Raw genomic sequence first — 27,430 nt, 5'->3', positions numbered from 1 at the left:
TGCTGAGATGGCTAACTATTATGACATAAAGTTGAGTGTACTGAATAACATGTGCATATGTGTACATGCATGCATGATATATAAACATGCAGATGTGTATGTGTGGATGAGTATTGTTTGAGGCACAAAAGCATGCTATGTATGATATGTACATAAGTATTTGTATGCATGTTTGTGTATATAGATAGGTATGCTTGCATGCTGAGTGTACATATGTGCACATGCCTGCATGCTTGTATACATGCATGTACATGTGATTGTGTATGCAAGTGTGTATTTATTCCTTGCACAAACTTTACCTCAAGTACAGAATAGCAAAGACATGTTTCTAAATCCATTTTGCTTAAACTTTGATTTCCAAGTCCAATCTTCTAATTAATTCCTCATTTAAATAACAGTGGTTGTATCACTATGGTATTGGTTTTCCTTAAAACATTTATTCCACTATTCTTGTTGCACAGCAGGAGTTGAAGTGCAGCCAATAGTTTCTTATGCTGACAGCTCTGATGAAGGCATAAGTCTTTATTTATATAAATGAATGATTTGTTTGACAAAAAAAATTTAGACGGAAGTTTAGTCTATAAATCTACTAATTGTTCTTCCCTGCTGTGAATATTAGTTACCAGTGAGAACAGACCGCTGTTGTTGTTAGGTGCCATTGAGTCAGTTCTGACTCATAGTGACCCTACATACAACAGAACAAAACATGGCCTGGTCCTGCACCATCCTCACAATCGTCGTTATGCTTGAGCCCATTGTTGCAGCCAAGCTGTCAATCCATCTTGTTGAGAGTCTTCCTCTTCTTCACTGACCCTCTGTTTTACCACGCATGATGTCTTTCTCCAGGGACTGATGCCTCCTGATAACATGTCCAAAGTATGTAAGATGTAGTCTCACCATCCTTGCTTCTAAGGAGCATTCTAGCTGTACTTTTTCCAGGACAGATTTGTTCATTCTTTTGGCAGTCCATGGTATATTCAATATTCTTCGCCAACACCACAGTTGAAAGGCATCAATTCTTCTGTCTTCCTTATTCATCATCTAGCTTTTCCATGCATATGAGGCGATTGAAAACACCATGGCTTGGGTCAGGTGAACCTTAGTCTTCAAGGTGACATCTTTGCTTTTCAACACTTTAAAGAGGTCTTTTGCAGCAGATTTGCCCAATGCAATGCGTCGTTTGATTTCTTGCCTGCTGCTTCCATGGGTGTTGATTGTGGATCCAAGTAAAATGAAATCCTTGACAACTTCAATATTTTCTCCGTTTATCATGATATTGCTTATTGGTCCAGTTGTGAGGATTTTTGTTTTCTTTATGTTGAGGTGTAATCCATAGTGAAGGCTGTGGTCTTTGATCTTCATCAGTAAGTGCTTCAAGTCCTCTTCGATTTCACCAAGCAAGGTTGTGTTATCTGCGTATTGAAGGTTGTTAATGAGTCTTCCTCCAATCCTGATGCCATGTTCTTCTTCATATAGTCCAGCTTCTCAAATTATTTGCTCAGCATACAGATTGAATAGGTATGGTGAAAGAATACAACCCTGATGTCCACCTTTCCTGACTTTAAACCACGCAGTATCTCCTTGTTCTGTTCGAACAACTGCCTCTTGATCTATGTACAGGTTCCTCATAAATACAATTAAGTGTTCAGGAATTTCCGTTCTTCACAATGTTATCCATAATTTGCTATGATCCACACAGTCAAATGCCTTAGCATAGTCAATAAAACAGAGGTAAACATCTTTCTAGTATTCTCTGCTTTCAGCCAAGATCCATCTGACATCAGCAATGATATCCCTGGTTCCACGTCCTCTTCTGAATCCTGCCTGAATTTCTGGCAGTTTCCCGTCAAGATACTACTGCTGCCACTTTTGAATGATCTTCAGCAAAATTTTACTTGTGTGTGATATTAAAGATATTGTTTGATAACTTCCGCATTGGTTGGATCACCTTTTTTTAGAATAGGCATAAATATAGATCTCTTCCAGTTGGTTGGCCAGGTAGCTGTCTTCCAAATTTCTTGGCATAGTTGAGTAAACACTTCCAGCACTGCATCCGTTTGTTGAAACATCTCAATTGATAGTCCGTCAATTCCTGGAGCCTTATTTTTTCGCCAATACCTTCAGTGCAGCTTGGACTTCTTCCCTCAGTACCATTGATTCCTGATCATATGCTACCTCTTGAAATGACTGAATGTCGACCAATTCTTTTTGGTATAATGACTCTGTGTATTCCTTCCATCTTCTTTTGATGCTTCCTGCGTCATTTAATATTTTCCCCATGGAATCCTTCACTATTGCAACTCAAGGCTTGAATTTTTCTTCAGTTCTTTCAGCTTGAGAAATGCCGAGCGTGTCCTTCCCTTTCGGTTTTCTATCTTCAGCTCTTCACACGTCATTATAATACTTTACATTATCACACGTGAAGAAAGCAAAAGGTCATTAAAAAGACAGGAAAGAAAGAAAAGACCAAAATGGATGTCAGAAGAGACTCTGAAACTTGCTCTTGAAGCCGAGTAGCTAAAGCAAAAGGAAGAAATGATGAAGTAAAAGAACTGAACAGAAGATTTCAAAGAGTGGCTTGAGAAGACAAAGTAAAGTATTATAATGACATGTGCAAAGAGCTGGAAGCTCCACAGCCACATCCAAACTCCCTGAGGGACCAAATTACTGGGCTGAGGGCTGCCGGGACCATGGTCTTGGGGAACATCTAGCTCAACTGGCATAACATAGTTTATAAAGAAATTGTTCTACATTCTACTTTGGTGAGTAGCATGTGGGCTTTTAAAAGTTTGTGAGTGGCCATTTAAGATACTCCACCGGTCTCACCCCATTGGGAGCAAGGGAGAATGAAGAAAACCAAAGACACAAGGGAAAGATTAGTCCAAAGGACTAATGGACCACAACTACCACAGCCTCCACCAGACTGAGTCTAGCACAACTAGATGGTGCCTGGCTACCACCACCGAGTGCTCTGATAGGGATCACAAGAGAGGGTCCCGGACAGAACTGGAGAAAAATGTAAAGCAATATTCTAACCCACAAAAAAGGACCAGACTTACTGGACTGACAGAGACTGGAGAAACTCTGAAAGCATGGTCCCTGGTTAGTTTTAGCTCAGTAATGAAGTTACTTCTGAGGTTCACCCGTCAGCCAAAGATTAGACAGGCCATAAAACAAAACAAGACTAAAGCGGCACACTAGCCCAGGGGCAAGTACTAGATGGCAGGAGGGGACAGGAAAGCTGGTAATAAGGAACCCAAGTTCGAGAAAGGAGAGTGTTGGCATGTTGTGGGGTTGGTAACCAATGTCACAAAACAATATGTGTACTAATTGTTTAAGGAGAAGCTAGTTTGTTCTGTAAACTTTCATCTAAAGTACAAAAAAAAAGTCAAAAAATTCTGAAAATGAAAAAAAATATATGTGACCAAATGGGCATCTCCTGTCCAAAGGCAGGACAAGAAGGCATGAAGGGACAGGAACTAGACAGATAGACACAGGGAACCCATTGAGTTGGCCTCTGACTCAGGGTGGACCCCTGCACAACAGGATCAGACTGTTGTGATCCACAGGGTTTTCACTGGTTGGTTTTTCAGAAGTTGATCACCAGGTCTTTCTTCCTAGTCCACTGTAGCTCCACAAAAATCTGTTCTTCAGCATAGCAACATGCAAACCTCTTCTGACAGCCTCCACAGACAGATGAGTGGTGGCTGCACTTGAGGTGCACTGGCTGGGAATTGAACCTGGGTCTCCCTAAAGGAAAGTGAGAATCCTAACACTGAAGAACTACTGCCTCCACAAGAAGACTTAGTATATCTTAAGTTATTAGTTTATCCATAGATCAGCTGTTTGTAGATCTGTATGTTCAATTCCCTATCTAAGATTTTTGGTAGGACCATTATCTGTTTAATGTAACCAATTCATAGCCATGTGTAGAAAGGACTTAATTACGACCTTTTAGGAATTGACACTAACGGGTTGCTGATTTATTGATGAGCTTATCAGTGATGAGGTGGATAACTTGAGAGGTTTCTCTGTAAATGGTGTTATTAGGATGGTCATTATTTCATATGAGATCATGGTAGTAAAGATTGCAGTTTATAACTCAAATAATCAATTAGTGGAAAAAAACAAATTACTATAAGCAAGCATGCTGTTCTAGCTTGGAAACTAAAATAATTCTGGTAGTTGAAGAAGAGCATGGTAAAGTTTTCATCCTCACAGGTAGATGGCTTTGGATACAACCTAGAGATATCCAGCCTTGGAGAAATGCATTGGAATTTATTTGAGAAAGATATTGTTGTTAAGTATTTTTATATCATCAAGAAATTTCAACTTCACTGATAGTTAATTGTGATGTGTCTGTCCAATGTATATTCTCATGGGGAGGTGGCCATGGAGAGAGGTAATATTTATGATTTATTGAGTGCCAATCACTAACCCTGGAGCTTTACAACCATGGGCTCATTTACTTTTCACAACAAACCTGTGAGGTAGGTTTTGTTCTGATGATTTTAGAGACAAGGAGATTGGGATCCAGGGAGGTTAAGTGACTTGGGTACAGCTAGTAAGTGACCAAGCCAGGACCTGAGCCCAGATCTGAGTCCAAAGTAATGAGATTTCCCCTTCCCCAGATTATCTCTCAATAGGGCCATCTTCATTAACAATGGATTGACATAAAAAATAAGAGTAGTGTCAATGGTACAAAATAAAAATGAAAAGCTTTAGTTAAGTCCACACTGGTTTCTGAGCACTTGGTTTTTATGACATTACCAAGGCATTTGCAGAAATGTATGTGTGTTGAGGCATTAGAGCCTTTCTCTGTAACACGTCTTTCTGATGGCTGATACTTCGCCACTTCATCTCTCTCCACTCTTTTTAATCCCCTGTCTTCTGCTGTGTAGTACGATATCAGTAATGCTAAATAATAAATCAGTCCATTTCCACAAGGCATTAGTCTCCCTCTCTTTGTGATGAGGACCATTTTAGCATTTGTGCTCCTCCATCACATGGGGTTAGGGTTACAGGGTCATCCCTGAAGAACTGGCCTACAGGGAGACTCATCTGCTGGTGCGTCAGTCTATAAATTACAGCCCTCAAATATCTTTGAAGGATCTCTCTCTCTCACTCTTGCTTACTCGCTCTCTTCCTCTTCCTTCCTTCCCTCTTTCTGTTTCCAGGTATAGATATATATTTTTTCTTTTCATTATTTGAAAGAATATAAATACACATTGCAATAAAGTCTCTTCTATCTTCTAATCATTACTATTAAAATGAAAATTAAATTAAAATTCAACATAGTCATTCATTCAACTAATGTTTATTGAGTCTAACTGAATGCCATAAACTTGTTGGATTTTGGGACGCGAAGATGAAAAGCCACAGTCCAAACCCTTTAAGGATCCACGAGTTTAGTGGGGTGACAGGCAATTTCTCAAGAAATTGTAATAGAGAGAATTGTTTGAAAGTGGATGAGATACAAAATGCAGTGGGAAGGAACATAGGAGAAGAAACACTGGATTCTTCTTGGAATAGAAGATAAAGCATCCTAGAGGAGACAGCAGATGAGATGTGCTTGAAGGATACACAGAAATTGGCTGGTGGAGGGAGAGGGCAGGAGGCAGCGTGTCTGGACCCACAAGTGGCTTAGAATTACTTCCGTGTCACGTGCCAGATGGGAGTGGTGAACAATCACGAAGACACCTGCAGAGGCCAAATGCTTAATGATTTGTTTACATAAGCCAAGTGGAGATTTTAACCCATAGGTGTTAAAAGTTTTTGAGCAAAACAGTGATAACATCAGATTTCTATAAATGATTATTGAGAAAGGAAGATGAGGACAGACTGGAGGATAGTAAGACTACAGACAGGGAGATTGAAATGGTGGCCAAGGCAAAAATCAAGGTATGAGATGGTAAGTCTTGAATTACAGCAGTGGCAGAGGAAAGGTACATGGAGAAATATTACTAAAAAGGTAGAATGAACAGGGCTTGGTGATTGTACTGAAGGGCAACAGACTGGGAAAAATAGAGGGTAACTCCAGTTACTGGCTTGATCACTGAGAAGTAATTTCACAGTAAGAACTGAAGCCACTAATCTATAGAATAAACCTATGCACTAGTATATTGCAAACCTAATATATATAACATGCAAAAAGAAAATACTTTTAAAAATATGGTACCATATATATTTTCTGAAACCAGTATGCCTTGCAAGGCCATAATTTTCACTGCAGTGAAAAGCACATTTTTTAGGGGATGTTAATGAAAAATATGTATTGAATTAGTGGATTTATTCTTCAGTTATACATCAACAGACCCTTTTTGTTTTTTCCTTATTTTATATTTAATTTTTTAATCAAATTCATTTAAAAGTTTTTATTTCATACCAGGAACATAGCTTAACAAGACAAATAGTATCACAAGGGTTATAATACAACAACAAAAACCCAAATAGCAGCCATGTGACATACCTCTTCCTTCTCTGACTCCTGTTCCCCCAGGCAGTCAGTTCTGATTCTGTTCGCTGTTTCTTCCGATGTTTACTTCCATTTTCCCAAATAATGTGCTCATACAGCTATTTTTCTTATCATTTTAATACATGACAGATGGACTTCTTAATATGAACATTTACTTATCTTACAACCTGTCCACATCCTTCTCTCTGCATGACTTCTCCTCATTTATTTATCTTACAACCTGTCCACATCCTTCTCTCTGCATGACTTCTCCTCCCATGTCCTCCAACAGTTATAGCTCAATTTTTGGTTTAATCAATATTCAGCATTTACATTATGATGAGTATGTAAATACTGTGCGTGTTGTTGTTAGGTGCCATCAAGTCGATTCCCACTCAAAGGGACCCAAAGTCACTGAGTAGAACTGCCCCATGCGGTTTCCTAGGCTGTAATCTCTACAGGAGCAGATCACCAGGCCTTTTCTCCTGTGGAAGCGCTGGTGACCTTTTGGTTAGCAACCGAGAGCTTAACCATTGCACCACCAGGGCTCCTTTCCATGATGATGGTTATATAAATATTGTGCATTGCTAAACCAAACAGAGTACTCTGGTGATATAGCATTTCTTGTACTGCTTGTTCTTCCTGGAGTTAATAATTGACTTAACTGTAATGCATTTTTTTTCTTTTTTTTAGTATCACTAATTCAACCAATTAGTCTCTTTAAATTGTGCTCGTGCAGAACCTGTAAACAGACAAAGAAGCAGTCATTCAAACAGAACAAGGGGATACTGTGTGGTTTAAAATTGGGAAAGGTGTGCATCAGGGTTGAATTTTTTCACCGTACTTATTCAATCTATATGCTGAGCAAATAATCCAAGAAGCTGGACTATACGAAGAAGAACAAAGCATCAGGATTGGAAGAAAACTCATTAACAACCTGAGATATGCAGATGACACAACCTTGCTTGCTAAAGGGACGAGGACTTGAAGCACTTACTGATGAAGATCAGAGACTACAGCCTTCTGTATTTCTTCAATATAAAGAAAATAGAAATCCTAGCAACAGGACCAATAAGCAACATCATGATAAACGGAGAAAATACTGAAGTTGGCAAGCATTTCATTTTACTTGGATTCACAATCAATGCCCATGGAAGCAGCAGTCAAGAAATAAAATAACATATTGTATTGAGCAAATCTGCAAAAGATCTCTAAAGTGTTAAAAAGCAAAGATGTCACCTTGAGGACTAAGGTTCACCTGACCCAAGTCATAGTATTTTTAATTGCCTCATAAACATGCGAAAGCTGGACAATGAATAAGGAAGACTGAAGAAGAATTGATGCCTTTGAGTTATGGTGTTGGCGAAGAATGTTGAACATACCATGGACTGCCAGAAGAATGACCATATCTGTCTTGGAAGAAGTACAGCTAGAATGCTCCACAGAAGTGAGGATGGTGAGACTTTGTCTCACGTGCTTTGGACATGTTATCAGCAGGGAGGTGCCCTGGTGGCGCAGTGGTTAAGAGCTCAGGCTTCTAACCAAAAGGTCAGCAGTTTAAATCCACCAGCCGCTCCTTGGAAACCCTATGGGGCAGTTCTACTCTGTCCTATAGGGTCGCTATGAGTTGCAGTCGACTCGACGGCAACAGATTTTTGTGTGTTTGTTATATCAGAAGGGACCAGCTCCTGGAGAAGGACATCATGCTTGGAGAAGTATAGGGTCAGTGAAAAAGAGAAAGACCCTCAGCGAGATGGACTGACACACTGGCTGCAACAATGGGCTCAAACATAGCAAAGACTGTGAGGATGGCGCAGGATCAGGCAGTGTTTCATTCTGTTGTACACAGGGCCGCTATGAGTTGGAACTGACTGGAGCGCACCTAACAACAACAATTTAACCAAAGAATCATAAAACTCATCTCCACATATTCAAACACACCTGACAGATGCATTTTTTGTTTTTAGAAACATCCCTCCTGGAGTTCTATGTTCTCCTGTTCCAATCTGGATTTGTTGCTGCACTGATCTGGGCCTGGGATCTTCTTTATCTTCATCTTGGGAGTTCTCTTTCTCTCTCTTCTGAAACGGTCACCTGTTTCTAGGATACTATGACTTTCCCCCTCTCTTTTGGTTTACTCTTTCATTTTGGGGAAGCACATCCTAAAAGAGGGTATACAAGAGGCAAATTTTCATTATAAGATTTTGAATTTCTGAAAATGTCCTTATGCACCCCCACATTTGGTTGATGCTTTGGTTGGGTGTATAAGTCTCAGTTGGAAATAACTTTCTTTCAGCATTTGAAATCATTGCCCCATTGTCTTTTAACATCTAATATTGCTCCTGAGATGTTGGCTGCTATTCTGATTCCAGGGTCTTTACATAGGGCCTGCTGTTTTTCTCTTTTTTTCCCCCCTCATCGCTGTTGTTTTGACATTTCACAGTAACATGCCTTAGTCTGGGTCTTTTTATTTGTTGTGCTGTGTACTTTCTATATGGAAAATCAGGTCCTTTGGTTCTGGGAAATTTTCTTATATTATTATTACTTTTTTAGATGATTTTCTTCTTGTCATTTCTCCTTCCTCTTTGATTTTCTATTTTTCTGTTATTTTTTATTTTTTCATCTCTCCCTTTTTGTTTTAATCCTGGAAGAGTTCCTCAACTTTTTTATTCATTCCATGAAAATCTTCATCTCTCTATGTTTAATTTCTAAGAGCTCTTTCTTATTCTGGGAATGCTGCTATTTTCATAGCATTTGTTTCTTCTTTCATGGATGCAATATCATGTCATCTCTCTGTAAGGATAGAAATTATAGTTTAAAGAATTCTGTGTTTTGTATTTTCTTGGTTTCCTTGGGGTCCCTTTTAAAAAAATTATTTATGTGTTCTCTCTCTTAGTTGTTTCTCTCAATTATCTAGTTGTCCTCAATCTCCATTCATATTTACAAACGAGGCATTATGATTGAGTGGGTAAGGGCAGGGCTTTTGAATTGGGGAAGGGACCTTAACATCAGTCTAACACATCTACCAGGAGGCTCAGGATGAGAGGGGGAATCTGTGCAAATCCTTTTTTTTTTTACACAGTGGTTCAACTAATGTTTTTCTTTTTTAGCACCACTCCGCACTGCAGCCTTCACAGCCCCTACATCCTGAGGCTCTCTAGGGTTCCAACTGCAAAACTGCTTGTTTTTTCATTTGGCTTCTAAGGGAGTGTTATGGATTGAACTGTGTCCCCCCCAAAATGTGTGTCAACTTGGCTAGGCCATGATTCCCAATACTGTGTGATTATCTACTATTTTGTCATCTGATGTGATTTTCCTATGTGTTGTAAATCCTAGGTCTATGATGTTAATAAGGCAGGATTAGAGGCAGTTTTGTTAATGAGGCAGGACTCAATCTACAAGATTAGATTTTGTGTCAAGTCATTCTCTTTTGAGATATAAAAGAGAGAAGCGAGCAAAGAGACATGAGGACCTCATACCACCAAGACAGAAGCACGGGGAGCATAACATGTCCTTTGGACTCAGGGTCTCTGCACTGAGAAACTCCTTGACCAGGGGAAGACTGATGACAAGGACCCTCCCCCAGAGCCCACAGAGAGAGAAAAACTTCCCCTGGAGCTGGAGCCCTGAATTTGGACTTCTAGCCTCCTAGACTGTGAGAGAATAAATTTCTGATTGTTAAAGCCATCCACTTGGGGTATTTCTGTTATAGCAGCACCAGATAACTAAGACAGGGGGGCACTTAGATTTCCACTTTTTCCACTTCGTCAAGACAGTTTCCAAAATTTGCTGTCCAAAAGTTGTTGAATCTTGTTTGCTATACTCTTCTCTCAGTTCTTTTTGTCCATACAGGTTTAGGCCTTTTGTAAGTCCTGTGGCGGTACTTTGGTAGGTAGCAGAGATAAACCTGTAGGTTCTAGCTATCATGTTTAGCCACAAATATCCAGTGACTCTTGAGGGTTCCTTTTCCAAGAAGAACAGTCCTGTTGGCAGGTTTTAATCCCATTTTTAACTCTTTACTATTTGTTTGGAGCTATTCCATTTTTAACTCTTTACTATTCGTTTTCTGGTCTTTCTTTATAAGGAAACTAGTTTAGATGGGTCATTCAGTATTGAAAAGGCAGTTGGGCTAGGACGGGAAACTTGATTTAGCCCTCATGCTTCAGTTTTTCCTCTTGAAACGGATATTACTGCCTGAGTCTATTGTGCAAGAATGTTATGAAGACAGAATCATATCTGTGAATTATGCTTTGAGATCTTAGGCAGTAAGGTCAATCAGTGAAATGAAGGTATTTCTTTCTGCCAGGAGAAAGCAAGAATCCTTGAAAGATAATATTAAGATTTCTTATTGCTTCTGCTTTAATAATGAAATGATATTATTAAATTGAATTGTTTTACAAAACATTTTCTGCCTCATAGTTCACAGTAATAAGGAGAGAAATTTGCTTTTTAGCATTCAACTTATTAACTAGTTAAACTAAATCCTTAATACAATGTCTGGAGTTTAAACATTTTGGTGACAAGTAAAGTAGAATAAGATTTAACATATTTAGATGAACTGGACCTATTCTTAGGTAGTTACCACTAATTTTCATTAAATTTATATGACATATACATGAATAGACTTAAGTAAAGTATAAACCTCCCTGGAATTAGGGTTGGGTGAGAGAGGTTTTCTTCCTCGATTTGGGACTAACAAGTCTGAAGTACTTTTGCTTCAGCATCCTCATCTGTAAAATGAAGATCATACCAATTCCAAATGACTCCACAGGTTTTTAGGTTTTTTTCTTTTTACTGCTTCCCCAAGGGAGCCCTGGTGGTGCAGTGGTTAAAAGCTCGACTGCTCATCAAAAGTTTGGCAGTTTGAATCCACCAGCTGCTCCTTGGGAACCCTATAGGACAGTTCTACTCTGTCCTATAAGGTTGCTATGAGTCAGAATTGACTCAATGGCAACAGGTTTGGTTTGGTTTACTTCCCCAAGAAGAAAAAATGAGACAATATATGTGGTACTTACGGTAAAAATGAAAAGCCTTATAAATATGCAAAATTATATGTATAGCTACTGAGACTAAATACCAAACTATGTATTCAAATACATACAAATAAGCACAGAGTTTGTATCTACACCACTCCCTCTTGAAAAAACACAGTGCGTTTTTCTAAGTATCGTTTGCCCACTGTCTAGCATCAATATTAAAACTGAATAAAGAAAGTTGCTCTACATAATCGTTTAGTTCAAATCACATGCCATCATAGGTATTACTATTCAGATTGACACAAACAGCTTTCCAGGGACCAGGTAAGTACTGCTTAAGAAAGAGCCTTGTGCATGCAAGTGGAGGGCTATAATGTTCTGAGTGCAGGGTTCACTGTGTATTGTAATCTCGGAAAGAGACATGGTCACCACTGTGGAACAAGGCCAATCGTGTTGCTGTTCCAGCTGCCTCTACCCATAGTCTTTTCAACCATTCTTTTGACATGAAGACGGGCAGATGTTGGAGTCTCATAATAACCCTCCAAGGAATGTGGCAGTGTGGAGAGAGCTGAGGCACAGTTATTGCTAGCCTGGCTTACTGGTGTTGGAAGGAGAAGGGTGGCAAGAAGGGCTTATAAGTGAGGAAGCAAGATCTTGACACTTTCCTAGTCAGGCTTGCCAAAGGTGCCATGATAAGAATTCTAACTTTAATCATAGAGTTATGGAGCTGGAAAAAAAAGTTGTCATTGAGTCAATTCTGTGACCCTACATGTGTCAGAGTAGAACTGTGCACCATAGGGTTTTCAATGGTTGATTTTCTGGAAGTAGATTGCCAGGCCTTTCTTCCGAGGCATCCCCAGGTGGACTAAAATCTCCAACCTTTCAGTTGGCAGTCGAGAGCATTAACCGTTTGCACCACTCAGGGACAAAGCAGTTGCCATCGAGTCAACTCCAACTCATGGAAATTTTAGGTATGTTCGAGTAGAACTGTGCTCCACAAGGTTTTCAATGGCTGATTTTTCAGAAGTGGATTGCCAGGTGCCTCTGGGTAGACTTGAACTTCAAACCTTTTGGTTAACAGCTGAGCATGTTAACTGTTTGCACCACTCAAGACTCCATGGAACTGGAAGGGATCTTAGAAATCATCTGCTAGTACAGTTACCTTATTTGACAGGTGAGGGAAAGGAATTGCAGCGAGAGTAAGTGACTTACCCAAGGTCACACAGCTAACTGAAGGCCAAATCAGGATGAAGGCCTGAATTTCTTGCCTCTGACCAGTGTCTTTCCATTATATCATCTGACTTCAAGTAGCTCCAATTAAGTTCTGATAGTTTTGTTTATTTTTCTGAACCAATGGATTTTCTTTCTGAGCCCTCACACTCTGAATTCTGAGAGTCAATTTTTATGACATCCAAAAGGCATTTTCAGATGTTCCTGCTTTCTTAATCTAGGAATGTTGGAATTTCCTAGTGATTTGCTTCAGAATTGAAATGCAAACAGAAATGTTATCTTATTTACACCTGATGCTGCTCAAACATTGAAAAACGCTGACCGGCCCGTTGTATTTCCTGCCATCAGCTGCCATCTCATGCCGAGGTTCCTGTTCAGTGTTTAAATGTCTGGTTAAGTGTGGGTCTGCTCAACAGTTGTTTTCCAAGCTCACTCTTGTAACAGTGGCAAAGGTATGACACTTCTCAAAAGTAAGACAGCACTGTGAGGAATTAATCAAATTGGAGATGTGATATCATTGAGTATTGCAGGACATCTCAGACAATCTTCCAGCAATGAATGGATGGAACTTACAGGCTGAGCTCCTTCATTTCAGGAAGACAAGTTTCTTCTGGGTGTCATACCCAGGTTGAGTGCTTCAAGTGGCAATATATCCGTAGTCTAAATTGATTAATTCTCTCACAGGCTGTTTGTGAATCTGCAGATCCTCAATCCTCTCACCAGGCATGCAAGACAGGAAAATCCTGGGCACTTTTTTGGATTGGAAATGCTTTTAATCGAGCAGGAATGTTATCATGGAAAACCATGTGGTCTGTGGATTGGCTGGTTGCCATTCGGTAGCGTGATCATCAGGGCATGTGCTTATCACAAACATCTTTACTCTTCCTTCTGTGGAAGTTGCCACTGAGCTGCTGAGCTGGAGGGCTCAGAAACAAGGGGATTATGTTGCTCCAGGGACCCAGCACATTAAGAGACATGGAGATGATTATTTGGAGCAGCATCACAATCTGCAAAAGCTTCATTTTGTATAGAAGTAGTCCACTGTGGCTTAACTATTTCCTGAAGGAGAAATGATAGTGAAGTCTAAGATCTTAAATGGTTGGATGATTCTTTTGTCTTCTGCAGTGGAATATGTCCACAAACCAAAGCAATCATCTTTCCAGAGCCAATGCGAGTCTTATGGGCAGCAGGGGAGACCATTCTCAGGGCTGGTTCCAACCCACATATTTATCGATAGTCAACGGTAGATACTTTGCCATTTCAGATTTTAATGCAAGTCAAAAAAGCCAACATGGCTAGTCACTCTCATACTCCCTCATATACGCTGGAATACTTTATCTATATGTGTTTATTTCTGGATGCACCAGTATATTTTGCAGTCACATCCTGTTCCAAAAACCTGTTGCCATCAAGTCAATTCTGACTCATAGTGACCCTACAAGACAGAGCAGAACTGCCCCCATAGGATTTTCAAGGCTGTGAATCTTTATAGAAGTGGACTGCCACATCCTTCTCCTGTGGAGCAGCTGGTGGGTTCGAAATGCCGACCTTTTGGCTAGCAGCTGAGCGCTTAACCACTGCACCACCAGGGCTCCCCTTGCAGTCACATAAATCTGGAAATTGCTGTTTTGCAAACATAGCAAAGTGTAGCTGCACATTTGAAACAGAAATGTAATGTACATGCCAGCTCTATCTCTCTGTTATCTTGACTCACAGAGATTCCAAATTGGGTGCCCTGGAAAAACTCTAAACGCATACTCTCTCTCTCTCGTTTTGATCTTCAGGTGTGGTCAGAGAGTCTAGGCACATTTGAAAGTTTTGAATATAGATGTTCTGAATCCTTCATTAATTTCTCCCTAAATAATATATATTAGACTTAAAAATAGAAAGAGTGAAGGTCACTTCTGGCCTAATTTTAAGAGATTGTGTCTTCAGTAGCGAAGAATACTGAGGTTTATACTGAGTTTCACAAATTAGAAGAGAATCATTCCACAGACTAAACACAAGTCTCTGAATGAACTTTTTGGAAGCTCTTTTCATAATCAGCATGGAATATGTGCCCCTGGAGAGCTACTGGGTGGCTGCAATGGTAGCTGTAATAGCCAGCATGAAAACTACCTTTTTCTCTGCCACAGCTTCAGCTGGGCTTCAACAATTATTTTTATCTTGTGAGGGCATTTTGAAGAGTATGAGCATATTTTATTCCAAGAGACTGACCTATCTCTAGGTTCTTTTAAAAGTTTACTAGATAGATCATCTGAGACAGACTAGGCAGAAAGGCCTGGGGATGTGCTTTAGAAAATCAGCCAATGAAAACCTCATGGATCACAACAGTCTGATTCATAACTGATCATGGGGATGGTGCAGGACCAGGCAGCATTTTGTTCCATTGTGAATGGGGCCTATGAATTGGGGCGACTGGACAGCAGCTAACAATGTGTATTAGTTGTTTAATAAGAAACTAATTTGTTCTGTAAACCTTCATCTAAAGCATAATAATAATAAAAAAAGAACAACAATCATCTAAGAATGTAGTTCTCAGGTGAACCTTATCAAGACATTCAAGAACTAATTCCTTTGCACTATCATGAGAATCTCCCTGCCTCAGTTTCTACTGAAGAGATGTGGATAGCAAAGACATATCAGACAGACTCTACAACATCTACCCATCCTCTACATCCCACCCCATTGCTAGATGTACAATGGATATGAATGTGAACCTGCTCCATGATTCTTGACCCAGTGACCTATTTTGAGACAATAAAAAGGGGGGAGAAAGACAGTGTCTTAGTTATCTAGTGCTGCTATAACAGAAATACCACAAGTGGATGGCTTTAACAAACAGAAATTTATTCTCTCACAGTTTAGGAGGCTAGAAGTCCAAATTCAGGGTGCCAGCTCCAGGGGAGGGCTTTCTCTCTTTGTTGGCTCTGGGGAAGGTCCTTGTCATCAATCTTCCCCTGGTCTAGGAGCTTCTGAGCTCAGGGACCCCAGGTCCAAAGGATGTGCTATGCTCCTGACTCTTCTTGCTTGGTGGTAATGAGGTCCCTCTCCTTTCCGTTCGATTCTCTCTTTCACATCTCAAAAGAGATTGACTCAAGATACAACCTAATCCTGTAGACTGAATCTTGCCTCATTAACACAACTGCCTCTAATCCTTCCTCATTAACATCGCAGAGGTTAGGATTTACAATACATAGGAAAATTACATCAGATCACAAAATGGAGGACAACCATACAATACTGGGAATCATGGCCTAGCCAAGTTGATACACATTTTTGGGGGATACAATTTAATCCATAACAGAGAGGAAGGTGGGGAGATTGGTGAAGAAACTTTCTACAGAAAGAGCACTGTCATGCTGAATCCCACCCCTCTAGCAAAATGGGTGAGAGGCTCTACTTCCCAACCCCCTCCCAGTGAGAGGTTGCTGCAAGGGAACCCTGATCGGATTTTGAAATATGTTCCTTGTAGGTGGGACTCTGAAAGAACTGGCTCAAGCCTGAGAAGAGCTAAAGCAGACTATGGACTCAGTTCTTCCTGGCTGAAATCTGGTGAGAGGAGGCAGATGGCCTTTGTGGGGTCAGAGGCTGGAGAGGGTTGCTGTACTGGAACAGGAGTATCAGGGCAAGTGATGTGTGAGTGTCTCACAGGGGGCCACATGGGAGAGGGAGCTGGACTGGGGTCATCATGGGCCCTAGGCAAAAGGAGCTCCTGGGAGGATTGGGGGATCTCAGCTGACAGGATGAAATGGACTGTTGGATGCCCAGGGGCTGCAGAAGGCCTATCAAGAAACTAATAGAGATTCTCTGTCCTAAATTACGGGAATTACCAGGGAGAGGGCCTGGCAGAACACTTTCTAAGAGCCTGTAAGTGCCTTTTGAGAGAAACAGATTTAAACAGTTCCCAGGATTAGACAGCATGAAGCTAGATGACCAACTAACCAATTTGGGAGAACTGTCCTTATCTCTCTCCAACTCAAATACTGATACCCCCTTTTACCTGGTGGGAATTAAAATGATAGCTAATGGTAGTGCTGGGGATAGTACCAGTACCAGCTGCCATTGGGTCAGTTCTGACTCATGGTGACCTCATGTGTGTCAGAGAAGAACTGTGCTCCACAGGGTTTTCAATGGCTGATCTTTTGGGAGTAGATCATCAGGCCTTTCTTCTGAGGCTCCTCTGGGTGGACTTGGACCTCCAACCTTTCTATTAGCACAGAGAATTCTATCATGCCCCTCTCCGTGCCCCTGCCTCCCTTCTTGCAGGGATCCATTCTGAAGTAGGATAGAGCTAAGGGAGGATAGAAGAAATACAGCTGGGTCAAGGGTGAGTAATATCTTAGACTGAAAATTCTAATTTCTGAGTTTTTGTCTGTGTTTGAGACTTAAAAGGACTCTAGAACTATCAGTTACCTAAGGGTGAGCAAAAAATTCCTGAGCCTGGAGGAATCTTCATCCGGGGCAGAGGAATATTACACCCACTGAATATAATTTAAAATGGCAGTGGAGCAAAAATAAAGATGCATTTTGAATATGTCACAAGTCATATTTGTTCAACACACTGGATACACTATTCTTTTGCCGAGGGTCAGAGTTGACAGGAAGTTAGTTTCCAGAGGAAACCCATACCACATGTCGTCTTAAGTGGCCAATTTTAGACTCTACACTAATTTGCTTCCTTCTGTAAACTTTGTGGAGCCCTGATGGTGCAGTGGAAACCCTGGTGGCATAGTGGTTAAATGCTACAGCTGCTAACCAAAAGGCTGGCAGTTTGAATCCACCACGCGCTCCTTGGAAACTCTATGGGGCAGTTTTACTCTGTCCTATATGGTCATTATGAGTCGGAATTGACTCAATGGCAATAGTTTTTTTTTTTTTGGTGGTGCAGTAGTTAAGTGTTTGGCTGCTAACCAAAAGGTTGGCAGTTTGAATCCCCCAGCCGCTCCTTGGAAACCCTATGGGGCAGTTCTACTCTGTCCTATAGGGTCGCTATGAGTCGGAATCAACTCGATGGCAATAGTTTTGTTTTTTCTTTTGGTTTGGTAAACTTTGAAGACCAAGTTTACTGTCCAAACACATTACCTCAAGTGTGCCTCAGAATGCACTGGGACAGATATGAGCTATCTTGATCCTGTCATCTCCATGGCCTTTTCTGGCTCCTAGAGCCCTGGTGGCGTAGTGGTTAAGAGCTCAGCTGCTAACCAAAAGGCTGGCAGTTCAAATCCACCAGCTGCTCCTTGGAAACTCTATGGGGCAGTTCTACCCTGTCATATAGTGTCACTAGCAGTCCAAATCGACTCAACGGCAACAGGTTTTTTTGTTTTTTTTTTTTAGTCACATGCCTCTAGCCTCCAGCCTCCAGCCTCCACCCCATGAGCTACCCTTGGTTCCTTCTAGTTTGAGGTAGAAGGAATGGCAAGTGGGTTATGATCTGTAGACAGTTCTGGAAGATGTGTAGTGATTCAGTAAGAGACATAAGGAAATGTATGGTGGTGTCAACAACCTCCTTGAAAAATAAAGGGAATACTTCAGACCTTCCTGGGAAGATACAGCGTGTTACTGTTTTTGGGAAGGGAAAATAAGATTCTTTTCCTTTTGTGTCTTTCCCCAGCTCCTGTCTGGAGTCTCTAAACACACAAGGGCTGTTTGATTAACTGTGTTTTCCTTTGGTCCTAAGGAACTTCTCCCCCACTTAAGAAAACCCAACAATCTACAGCCTGGGCTTGGGTAGTCAGAAGATAAAGTATCTTTTTGGTGTGATCAGGCCTGCAGATAAAAATTGGAGAGTGACATTTGAGCATTCATACAAATGAATCCTTGTACTAAGGTGGAGAAGAAACACTGGTGATCTGGGACTGCCATGTGAACCCAAGGTTATAAAAGATGAAATATCAGAAACATTAAAGACATGCGTACGTCATGGATTGAGTTGTGTCCCTTCAAAATTTATGCTGAAGTCATACCCTTGCACCTGTGAGCGTGGCCCTGTTTGGATATAGGGTCTTTAAGATGTTATCAGTTAACATGAGGTCATATTGCAGTACCAAACCAAACCAAACTCAATGCTGTCGAGTCGACTCCGACTTACAGCACCCCCTGTGTTGCAGAGCACATCTGTGCTCCATAGGGTTTTCAAGGCTGTGATCTTTTGGATGCAGACTTCCAGGCCATTCTTCCAAGGTACCTCTGGGTGGGTTTGAACTGATAACCTTTCGGTCAGTAGTTGAGCGCCATTCAGGACTTCATTATACTGGAGTTAAAAAAAAAACAAAACAAACCCACTGTGGTCGAGTCGATTTCAACTCATATCAACCCTACAGGACAGAGTAGAACAGCCCCATAGAGTTTCCAAAGAGTGCTTGGTAGATTCAAACTGCCAACCTTTTGGTTAGCAGCCGTAGCACTTAACTACTGCACCACCAGGGTTTCCTATACTGGAGTTGGGTGGTCCTAATCTTATCTAGGAGCCCTGGTGACCAGTGGTTAAGAGCTCGGCTGCTAACTAAAAGGTTGGCAGTTCAAATCCACCAGCCACTCCTTAGAAACACTATGGGGCAGTTCTACTCTGTCCTATAGGTTTGCTATGAGTCGGAACCGACTCGACAGCACCTAACAACAACAACAACAATCTTATCTGAGTGGTGTTCTTAAATAAAAGGAGAAGAGACACAGAGAAACGAAGAAAGACAGCCACGTGAAGGTGCATCTACAGGCCAAGGAATCCTGGGGTTACCAGGAGCAGGGAGAGAAAAAAAAAAAAAGGATTTAGAGCCTTTGGAGAAAACACGGCCCTGTCGATACCCTGAATTCAGATTTCTAGCCTTGGGAACTGTGAGACAATACACTTCTGTTCTTATAAGCCCCCACCTCATGGCATTTTGTTACAGCAGCCCTAGGAAACTAATACTGCACGTGAGAATGTCTTTCTCCCAAATGTCAGACTTGTAACAAGTCTGGATTACCTCTGCTTTGCAAACACTTTTTTTTTTTTTTCTTCTTGTTCTGTGAGCTGAAGATGACTCTTTAATGCCAGATCTTTCCATCTTTACCTAATAGGAAATCTGGACTATACCTTCCCCTCTTGAGTGCTCAAATGAGTTTTACATGTTTTTGGTGTATTTGGTCCACTGTACACCAGCAATGTTTACCAGGAAAGGAAGAATAGGGAAGGAGGAACAACAGTGCTGATACATGTAAAGGGCTTAAAAGAGTGCCTTGAACATAGTCAATGCTATGTATTTGTTAAGTACTGTTGTTTTATTGTAATTTCCTGGGTCTGTGGAGATGTGAAGTGGGAAAGAATAATGAGGGAGAAAGCTGGGTCAACTGGGTTATTTATTAGGGATTTACAACAATACTGTATCCCTTTCAAAGAAACCAGTTGCCATCGAGTCAATGCTGATTCCTGGAGACCCCATGCGTGACAGAATAGACCTGTGCTCCATAGAGTATCCAATGGTTGATTTTTTGGAAGTAGACTGCCAGGCCTTTCTGCCAAGAGTTTATCTCCAACTATACTTATTTCCCCAACCACATTATTTTTAGATAGCACTAGAGAGTTGATTATAACAATGTTGTTGAGAATGTAAATCTTTTCACTAAATTAGTCATGAATTTGTGTTTGTTCATTCATTGATTAATATCTATTTGAGTAGGGCATCAGGCAACTTGCAAACCTGCAAAGAACAGATCATTTTCCCTTAAAGCCCAGTGTAAACCATTAATATCTAACATGAATGATTATGTTTGGAAAATTCTGTTAAATCCCAAATAGATAAGACCAACTGCGAACAAATGGTCTAGGAAAAATATTTTGTAAGAAAAATGCAGTTTCTGTACTAAGAGACTGATCTCTTTAGCCATATTCATATATATCATAACAAAAAGTTTGCTATTGTTAACTATACAATTCAGTGACATTAATTATATTCAAAATGCTATGTTATTATCACTACTATCCATTTCCAAAGGTTTTACATCACCCCAGCAGACACTCAGTACCCCTTCAGCAATAATTTCCATTCTCTTTTTTCCTGAGCCCCTAGTAACCACTAATAAACTTTTGTTTCCATGGATTTGCCTAATCTAGATATTTCATGTAAGTGGGACCATATAATATTTGTACTTTTGTGTCTGACTTATTTCACTCAGTATAATGTTTTCAAGGTACATCCGGTCAAGGTTCACTCATGTCATAGCATGTATTAGAACTTCATTTACCCTCATTTATAATTTTGCATTGTAAATATGTACCAATTTTGTGTATCTATTCATCCATTGATGGACACTTGGGTTGTTTCCACGTTTTGGCTATTGCAAATAATGCCACAAGGAGCATTGGTGTACAAGTATCTGTTTGAGCCACTGCTTTCAAGTTTCTTGGGTATACACCTAGAAGTGGAATTGTTGAGTCATATGACAAGTCTATGTTTAACTTTTTGAGGAATCACCAAATTATCTTCTATAGCAGCTTCACCATTTTACATTCCCACAGAAACGAACAAAGGTTCCAATTTCTCCACATCCTCATCAACACTTGCTAGTTTCTGTTTTTCTAATAATAGCCATTCTAGTGGGTGTGATGTGGTGTCTCATTGTGGTTTTGATATGCATTTCTCTAATAACTAATGATGTTGAGCATCTTTTCATGTGCTTAGTGGCCATTTATAGATTTTCTTTTGAGAAATGCCTATTCAAGTCCTTTGCCCATTTTTTAATTGGGTTGTATTTTTGTTGTTCCCATTTCTTTTTTTTTTAAATTTAATTTAATTTTATTGTACTTTAAGTGAAAGTTTACAATTCATTAGCCTCTCATGCAAAAATTTATACATACATTGTTATGTGACCCTAATTGCTCTCCCTGTACTGTGACAGTACATGCTTCCTTTCCACCCTTGATTTCCCATGTTCATTCATCCAGCTCCTGACCCTCTCTGCCTTCTCATCTCACCTTCAGACAGGAAATGCCCATTTAGTCTCATGTATCTTACTTGAGCTAAGAAGCCCACTCTTCATGAGTAGCATTTTATGTCCCATAGTGCAGTCTAATCTGTGTCTGAAGAGTTGGCCTCGGGAATGGTTTTAGTTCTGGGTTGACAGAGAGTCCAGAGGCCATGCTTTCTGGGGTTCCTCCAGTCTCAGTCAGACCATTAAGTCTGGTCTTTTTACTAGAATTTGAGTTCTGCACCCAACCTTTCTCCTGCTCCGTCAGGGACTCTCTGTTGTGTTCCCTGTCAGGGCGATCATTGGTGGTAGCTGGGCACCATCTAGTTCTTCTGGTCTCAGGCTGATGAAGTCACTGGTTTATGTGGCCCTTTCTGTCTCTTGGGCAAATAACTTTCCTTGTGTCTTTGGTGTTCTTCATTTTGCTTTACTCCAAGTGGGCTGAGACCAATTGATGCATCTTAGACGGCCGCTCTCTAGCTTTTAAGACCCCAGATGCCACTCACCAAAGCAGGATGCAGAACACTTTCATAAACTTTGTTATGCCAATTGACCTAGATGTCCCCTGAAAGCATGGTCCCCAGACTCCTACCCCTGCTACTCTGTCCCTCAAAGTATTTGGTTGTATTCAGGAAACTTCTTAGCTTTGTTTTAGTCCAGTTGTGCTGACTTCCCCTGTAGTGTGTGCTGTCCTTCCCTTCACCTAAGATAACTCTTGTCTACTATCTAGTTAGTGAATAACCCTCTCCCTCCCTCCCTACCCTCGTAACCATCAAAGAATGTTTTCTTCTGTGTTTAAACCTTTTCTTGAGTTCTTATGATAGTGGTCTTATACAATATTTGTCCTCTTGTGACCCATTTTTTTATTTTTTAGTGTGGCTACTAGAAAATTTAAAATTACATATGTGGCTTACGTTCTACAAATATTGGACGGCAGTGCTCTAGACTTTCAAAACAGAGCGGGATCAGTATCTGTCTTTAAGGGCAATTAAAGGCTTAAAGGACAATGTTTCAATATTAAAGTTGTTACGCCTCTAGAAGTCACGTTTTTGGTGTTAAAACTCTTATCTATCAAAAACTAATAAATTTTGTAAGGACAGATACTTATCACCAAATTCTTCTACAATTCACGTTTTTGCTAGGTCCTGTGAGAGTTCTATGGTTATAATATGCAACATCAATATTTACAATATGGTCTCAAATATATCATAAAAGATTATAAGGATATATGCCAAAACGTTGAGTGATTACTTCCAGGTAATGGGACTCTGAGTAATTTTTGCATTCTTTTAATTATTTTCCTTCATCTTTCAATCTTTCAACTATGATTATTGTTTATTAGTTTATTCATCAGAAAATGCATATCTTTAAATTTCATTATGAGTGATTTTATAAATCTATAAAAATCACAAATATGTAAAAAAGGGGGCAGGCTTAAAAGAAAATACCTTGAAATACTTTAATAGTGGTTATAGGTAGGTGGAGAGACTGTGGGTGATTTTCTTCAATCTGCTGTTTCAAATTTTCTATAGTGAATAGGTTGCTTCTATCAAGGGAAAAATATACTTTATTTTAAATTACAATTACCACTCACCCTTGTAACGTTAAACTAAAGTTAATTTGCATGCTGATTTTCTTAGAACTCTTGAGGCTTTTATCTCTACTCTATTAGACTGAAAAATAGGCCCTTTAGATTTTAGCTTCAATCTTGATGCTCATACAGATGTCTTAACATTTTTATGATAAAACTAAACTAAATCCATTGCTGTTGAGTTGATTGCGACTCATTGTGACCCCATAGGACACAGCAGAACTGCCCCATAGGGTTTCCAAGGAGTAGCTGGTGGATTTGAACTGCTGACCCTTTGGTTAGCAGGTGAGCTCTCAACCACTGTGCCAGCAGGGCTCCATTTTTATGATAACCATCATCAAACAGAGCAGTATTTAGTTACAGTCTATGCCGGAGGTGGCGGCAGGGAAAATATCCAAAGGCTATTTTAATATGCAGGGCAACTGTGTACAGGAATCCAGGTTGTACTGCAAAAATGCCCATCTAAAGGGATGCCATTTACACCCGAGTTCTGTAGCAACTGGGGAGGGCACCCCCTTGCACACAGTCCAGTGCAGCTAATATAGCCATGTGCACACTCAGAAGGGCTCAAGTGCAGGTGCTCACAAGTGCTAGCGTTGTGCCCTATTCCAGTCATGCTGAGCATTCCCTGCAGGTAGTTCTCTCACCTGCTCTCCACTCTCACAGGCCAGACCCACCACCCTACACGCTTCAGGTATCATGGGGGAGGGGGTGTGACATGTGTGCAGAGCTGTGGTGTGTGCGCTCTGGTGTTAGTGTTATGAGCAGGCAATTGTAAGGATGCATGGACCAGGTCTGCTGTCTGCCCTGCAGGTACTGGAAAGAGCTAGGCTTTGAAAGGTCTGACTGGTATGAGTGTTTAGCCTGGCACTCGTACACACACAGTATATATTTTTTTCTTGACGACAGGCGTGTTTTTCAATTTGCATGAGGCAATAGACCTTTGACTATAGCACCTTTAAGCGCAGCAGGACTTACTGTTGGTAGTGAAGATGACGTCTCCTTCTTGGGGAGTGGGGTCTGAATCCTGGACCACCTGCAAGGCTCCCCCAGTCCGGACAGCAGGGTCCAAAGTGACTGAACTCTCGTTCACTGTCGTGTCGCTGGCGCCTGTGATCTGGTTGGTCGGTGGGCCTCCCAGAGAGCCCTCGAAGTCCGTAGGCAAGTCGTCCATGCAGTCGGCGTTGGGCTGATGGAAGTGAAAAAGGGATCTATTTTTAGTGTAGGTACTCAGAATGTCTACGGTCTAAATACTTTTTCTCAATAGAAAATTAAGCTCTTTATTGTTTTCTTCCTGAACTACTTTATTTTGAAACTATTCCACATAGAGTTTCTGTAAAATTAACATGAAAAGATCTTCCAAAATTTCCTTTCCGGAGGTTTTAATTCCAGGGAGTCGCAATATCTGTACATTAAAATAATTATTTAGGCGTATGATAGGGTATTTATTTATAATGACAGCACTTCCTTATATATAGTGCTTATTCCCCATATCAGAAAGACTGATAATTATTCCCAAAGACCCATGCATTATTTATACTAATATACTAATGGCACAACAGTGGCGGGGGGAGGAGGAATAGAATCTGACTCATGTGTTAATTAAAGACACACACACACACACACACACACACACACACAAAAGCACAGGGTAAGGCTATTTTTTAAAAAAATGTAAGCCAAAAAAATCCAGCTGTTGAAAAAATATCCCTATTTACTTAACCTTACATTGATCATATATTAGTGAAATCCTCTAAATTAAAACCTTAGAATTATAAAACTAGGATAAGACCAGTTTATTCAATCACCTACTCATTGCAGGACTCTTTTATTTCCTCCAATATTCCTGATAACTCCACTTGAACGACATAGAAATGAGATGCTCTCTGCTTTGCAAGACAGACTATGTCGGCCAAGGTTGTTAGACTATTCTATAAATGGGTATAATCTTACTTTTTGTAAATTTTACTCATTGGTCTTAGTACTGCTGTCTGAAGTGATACCGAATATATCTATAACTTTCCCCCATAATAGTTTTAATTTACTTTCAGTTGTTTTGCCTCTACCCAAACTTAGAAAATTATTTTAATAAGGTAGAGGGATATGATCTTGAGACTGTTAAGAATAGGTATTAATTTAATTTTCTTGCTCTGGCCTGAACTCCAACTTTGTCGTGAGGGACAATAATTACTTTTTTTTGCACTCCCAAAGTATGCAGATCAGGATGGACAGGGTTAGGTGAAGAAAATTCTGGGTTGGCATTCATGTAATTAACATCACAATGAGTGTTGTGTTCAGGGTCGATTAAAAGAGAAAATCTACACCTTATAGACTCACTGGCAGTAACTGGCAAGAAATCCAAAGCACTGGACTCTTGTCCTAGTTTTTTTCCTTAAGCTATGTAATGCCATGTAACGCCAGTCTCCTGCGTTCTACACCTACATTTCTAACTCAGTTGGAAATCTCCATCTCGCTAAACTTTCAAATTCAGTGGTTCTTAACCACAACTCATTCCTTTCTTCTTTGCATTCCCTCTTCTTTTTGCTTTCTCTATTGCTATTGGAATTGAGCCAATTCACTGAAACTCAGTTTGCCAAAAGTCAATTCACTTTGACCAAGTTATCAAATTTACTAAATGTACTGATTGTGATACTGGACATGAGTATGTATACATATGAACATTTGTCTCCCCATTACCAATCTCTCTATGTCCCTCTAGTCAATTCCCAAGTATATTCCATTCTCCTCTCTCTCACCAAAGTATTTTAAAAAACAAAACAAAACAAAACACAGATATGATTTTCCTCTTCTCCTAGGGAATGAAACTGCATTTGGCAAACTTTTTAGCATGGCAAAACAGAAGTTCTACAGCCTGGCCCCAGCCTGCCTTTCTGGCCTCACCTCCAGCCTTTGGAAACACAGAACACACCATACCTTTCCCTATCTCTCAATACTTTTGCTAGTGCTGTCCCTCTGCATAGAATGATTTTTGTCCGAATTACCCCCTCTTCCCACTCCAAGTTCTCAAATTGACCCCTGGTAAACCCCTAAACCAAACCAAAACCAAACCCATTGCCATCAAGTCGATTCCGACTCATAGGAGCCCTACAGGACAGAGCAGTTTCCAAGGAGCGGCTGGTGGATTCAAACTGCCGACTTTTTCGTTAGCAGCCGAGCTCTGGACTCCTAATCACCCTTTAATTATCAGCTCCAATGTCACTTTTCCTAAGTAGTGTTCCCTCCCAGGCAGCCATTCCTGTACCTGTAGCAGTTGATATGGCATTCCTTCGAGTGTGTTATGGTTACTTGTTAATGTGTCCATCTCACTCCACTAGCCCACAAACTTTCTAAAGTGAAGCAACCATTATCATACGCAGCTTGAATTGCAAGCTGCCAGCACGGTGCCTGATAACGATTAGGTGTTTAGTGAGTGCTGATTTGAATTTTATCCAAGTCTCAGTTTTCTGCTCTGAAAATTTGGGAATGTTAGCATCTACCCTAGATTAAGTAAGGGAGGATTTGAGAAGATACTCTAAAAAACTGTTAAAGTTCTGTGCAAAGATAAGATGTTACATAAAAAGGCTTATAGGCAAAACTAATTATGTGTGGGGTATCAGGAGGGAAAAGACCACAATGAGGACATTGTTCTGGTTGTTCTTTTAGCCATAAACATTTGAATGCAATGCATATGTGCAATAGCAATCTGACATATTTTTCAAAATGTTGTTCCTGGTTGTTGACAGTCCTTTCTTTATGTAGTTCCTTATTTCTGATGTTGGGTTTCTTTGCTCTTGGTTGGTAAGCTCGTAGGAGCAGTACTATATGTTTAGCAGAGGGATACGGGGAGAGAGAAAGAGCTCATTAGCTTGGTGAGACTGTTAAAGGCAGCAGACATGAACAATTTGGTTAAGATATAGCATTTAATAGACCAACCTTACAGAATCTCAGTTTACTTCCGCTCTAAAAGGCTCATCAAATAGAATATTTTGAAAAGAAACCCAATTTATATACCTCTAAGAGAAGTCACAGTCATAACGTTTAGAAAAACATGTTAAATATTATCTGTAAGTGATCACTCTATGGGTATTCAAATTCCGGCTAGCAAGGGGAAATACCCCAAACAGATCAATTGCTAAATAGTTAGGGACTTGCCAATACAGTAGCTTCACAGGATTTCCTATTCAATAGTAATCATCTTATTCATGTCGGGATAATCACGGTAGGAGGAGGTGT

The 27,430-nt window shown here is 40.3% G+C and overlaps 1 protein-coding gene across 3 annotated transcripts in view; it reads right to left on the bottom strand.

Moving 5' to 3' along the window:
• RNF150 (ring finger protein 150) overlaps positions 1 to 27,430 on the bottom strand; it is a 314,110-nt gene that overhangs the window by 34,781 nt on the left and 251,899 nt on the right. The window contains exons 6-7 of one of the 3 annotated variants that reach the window (XM_023739728.1): positions 24,176 to 24,386; positions 6,912 to 7,196 (exon numbers count right to left, since the gene is read on the bottom strand). In XM_023739728.1, coding sequence (XP_023595496.1) covers positions 7,153 to 7,196; positions 24,176 to 24,386 — 255 coding nt within the window. In that variant the 3' untranslated portion in view covers positions 6,912 to 7,152. Of the gene's footprint in view, positions 1 to 6,911; positions 7,197 to 22,423; positions 23,153 to 24,175; positions 24,387 to 27,430 lie in introns of those variants that run through there. The other 2 variants (XM_023739729.1, XM_004385470.2) reach the window with 2 other exon arrangements.

This window comes from Trichechus manatus, unplaced genomic scaffold (assembly GCF_000243295.1).
Source record: "Trichechus manatus latirostris isolate Lorelei unplaced genomic scaffold, TriManLat1.0 scaffold00139, whole genome shotgun sequence".
Classification (NCBI taxonomy): Eukaryota; Metazoa; Chordata; class Mammalia; order Sirenia; family Trichechidae; genus Trichechus; species Trichechus manatus.
This window is presented reverse-complemented; position numbering and strand designations above follow the sequence as displayed.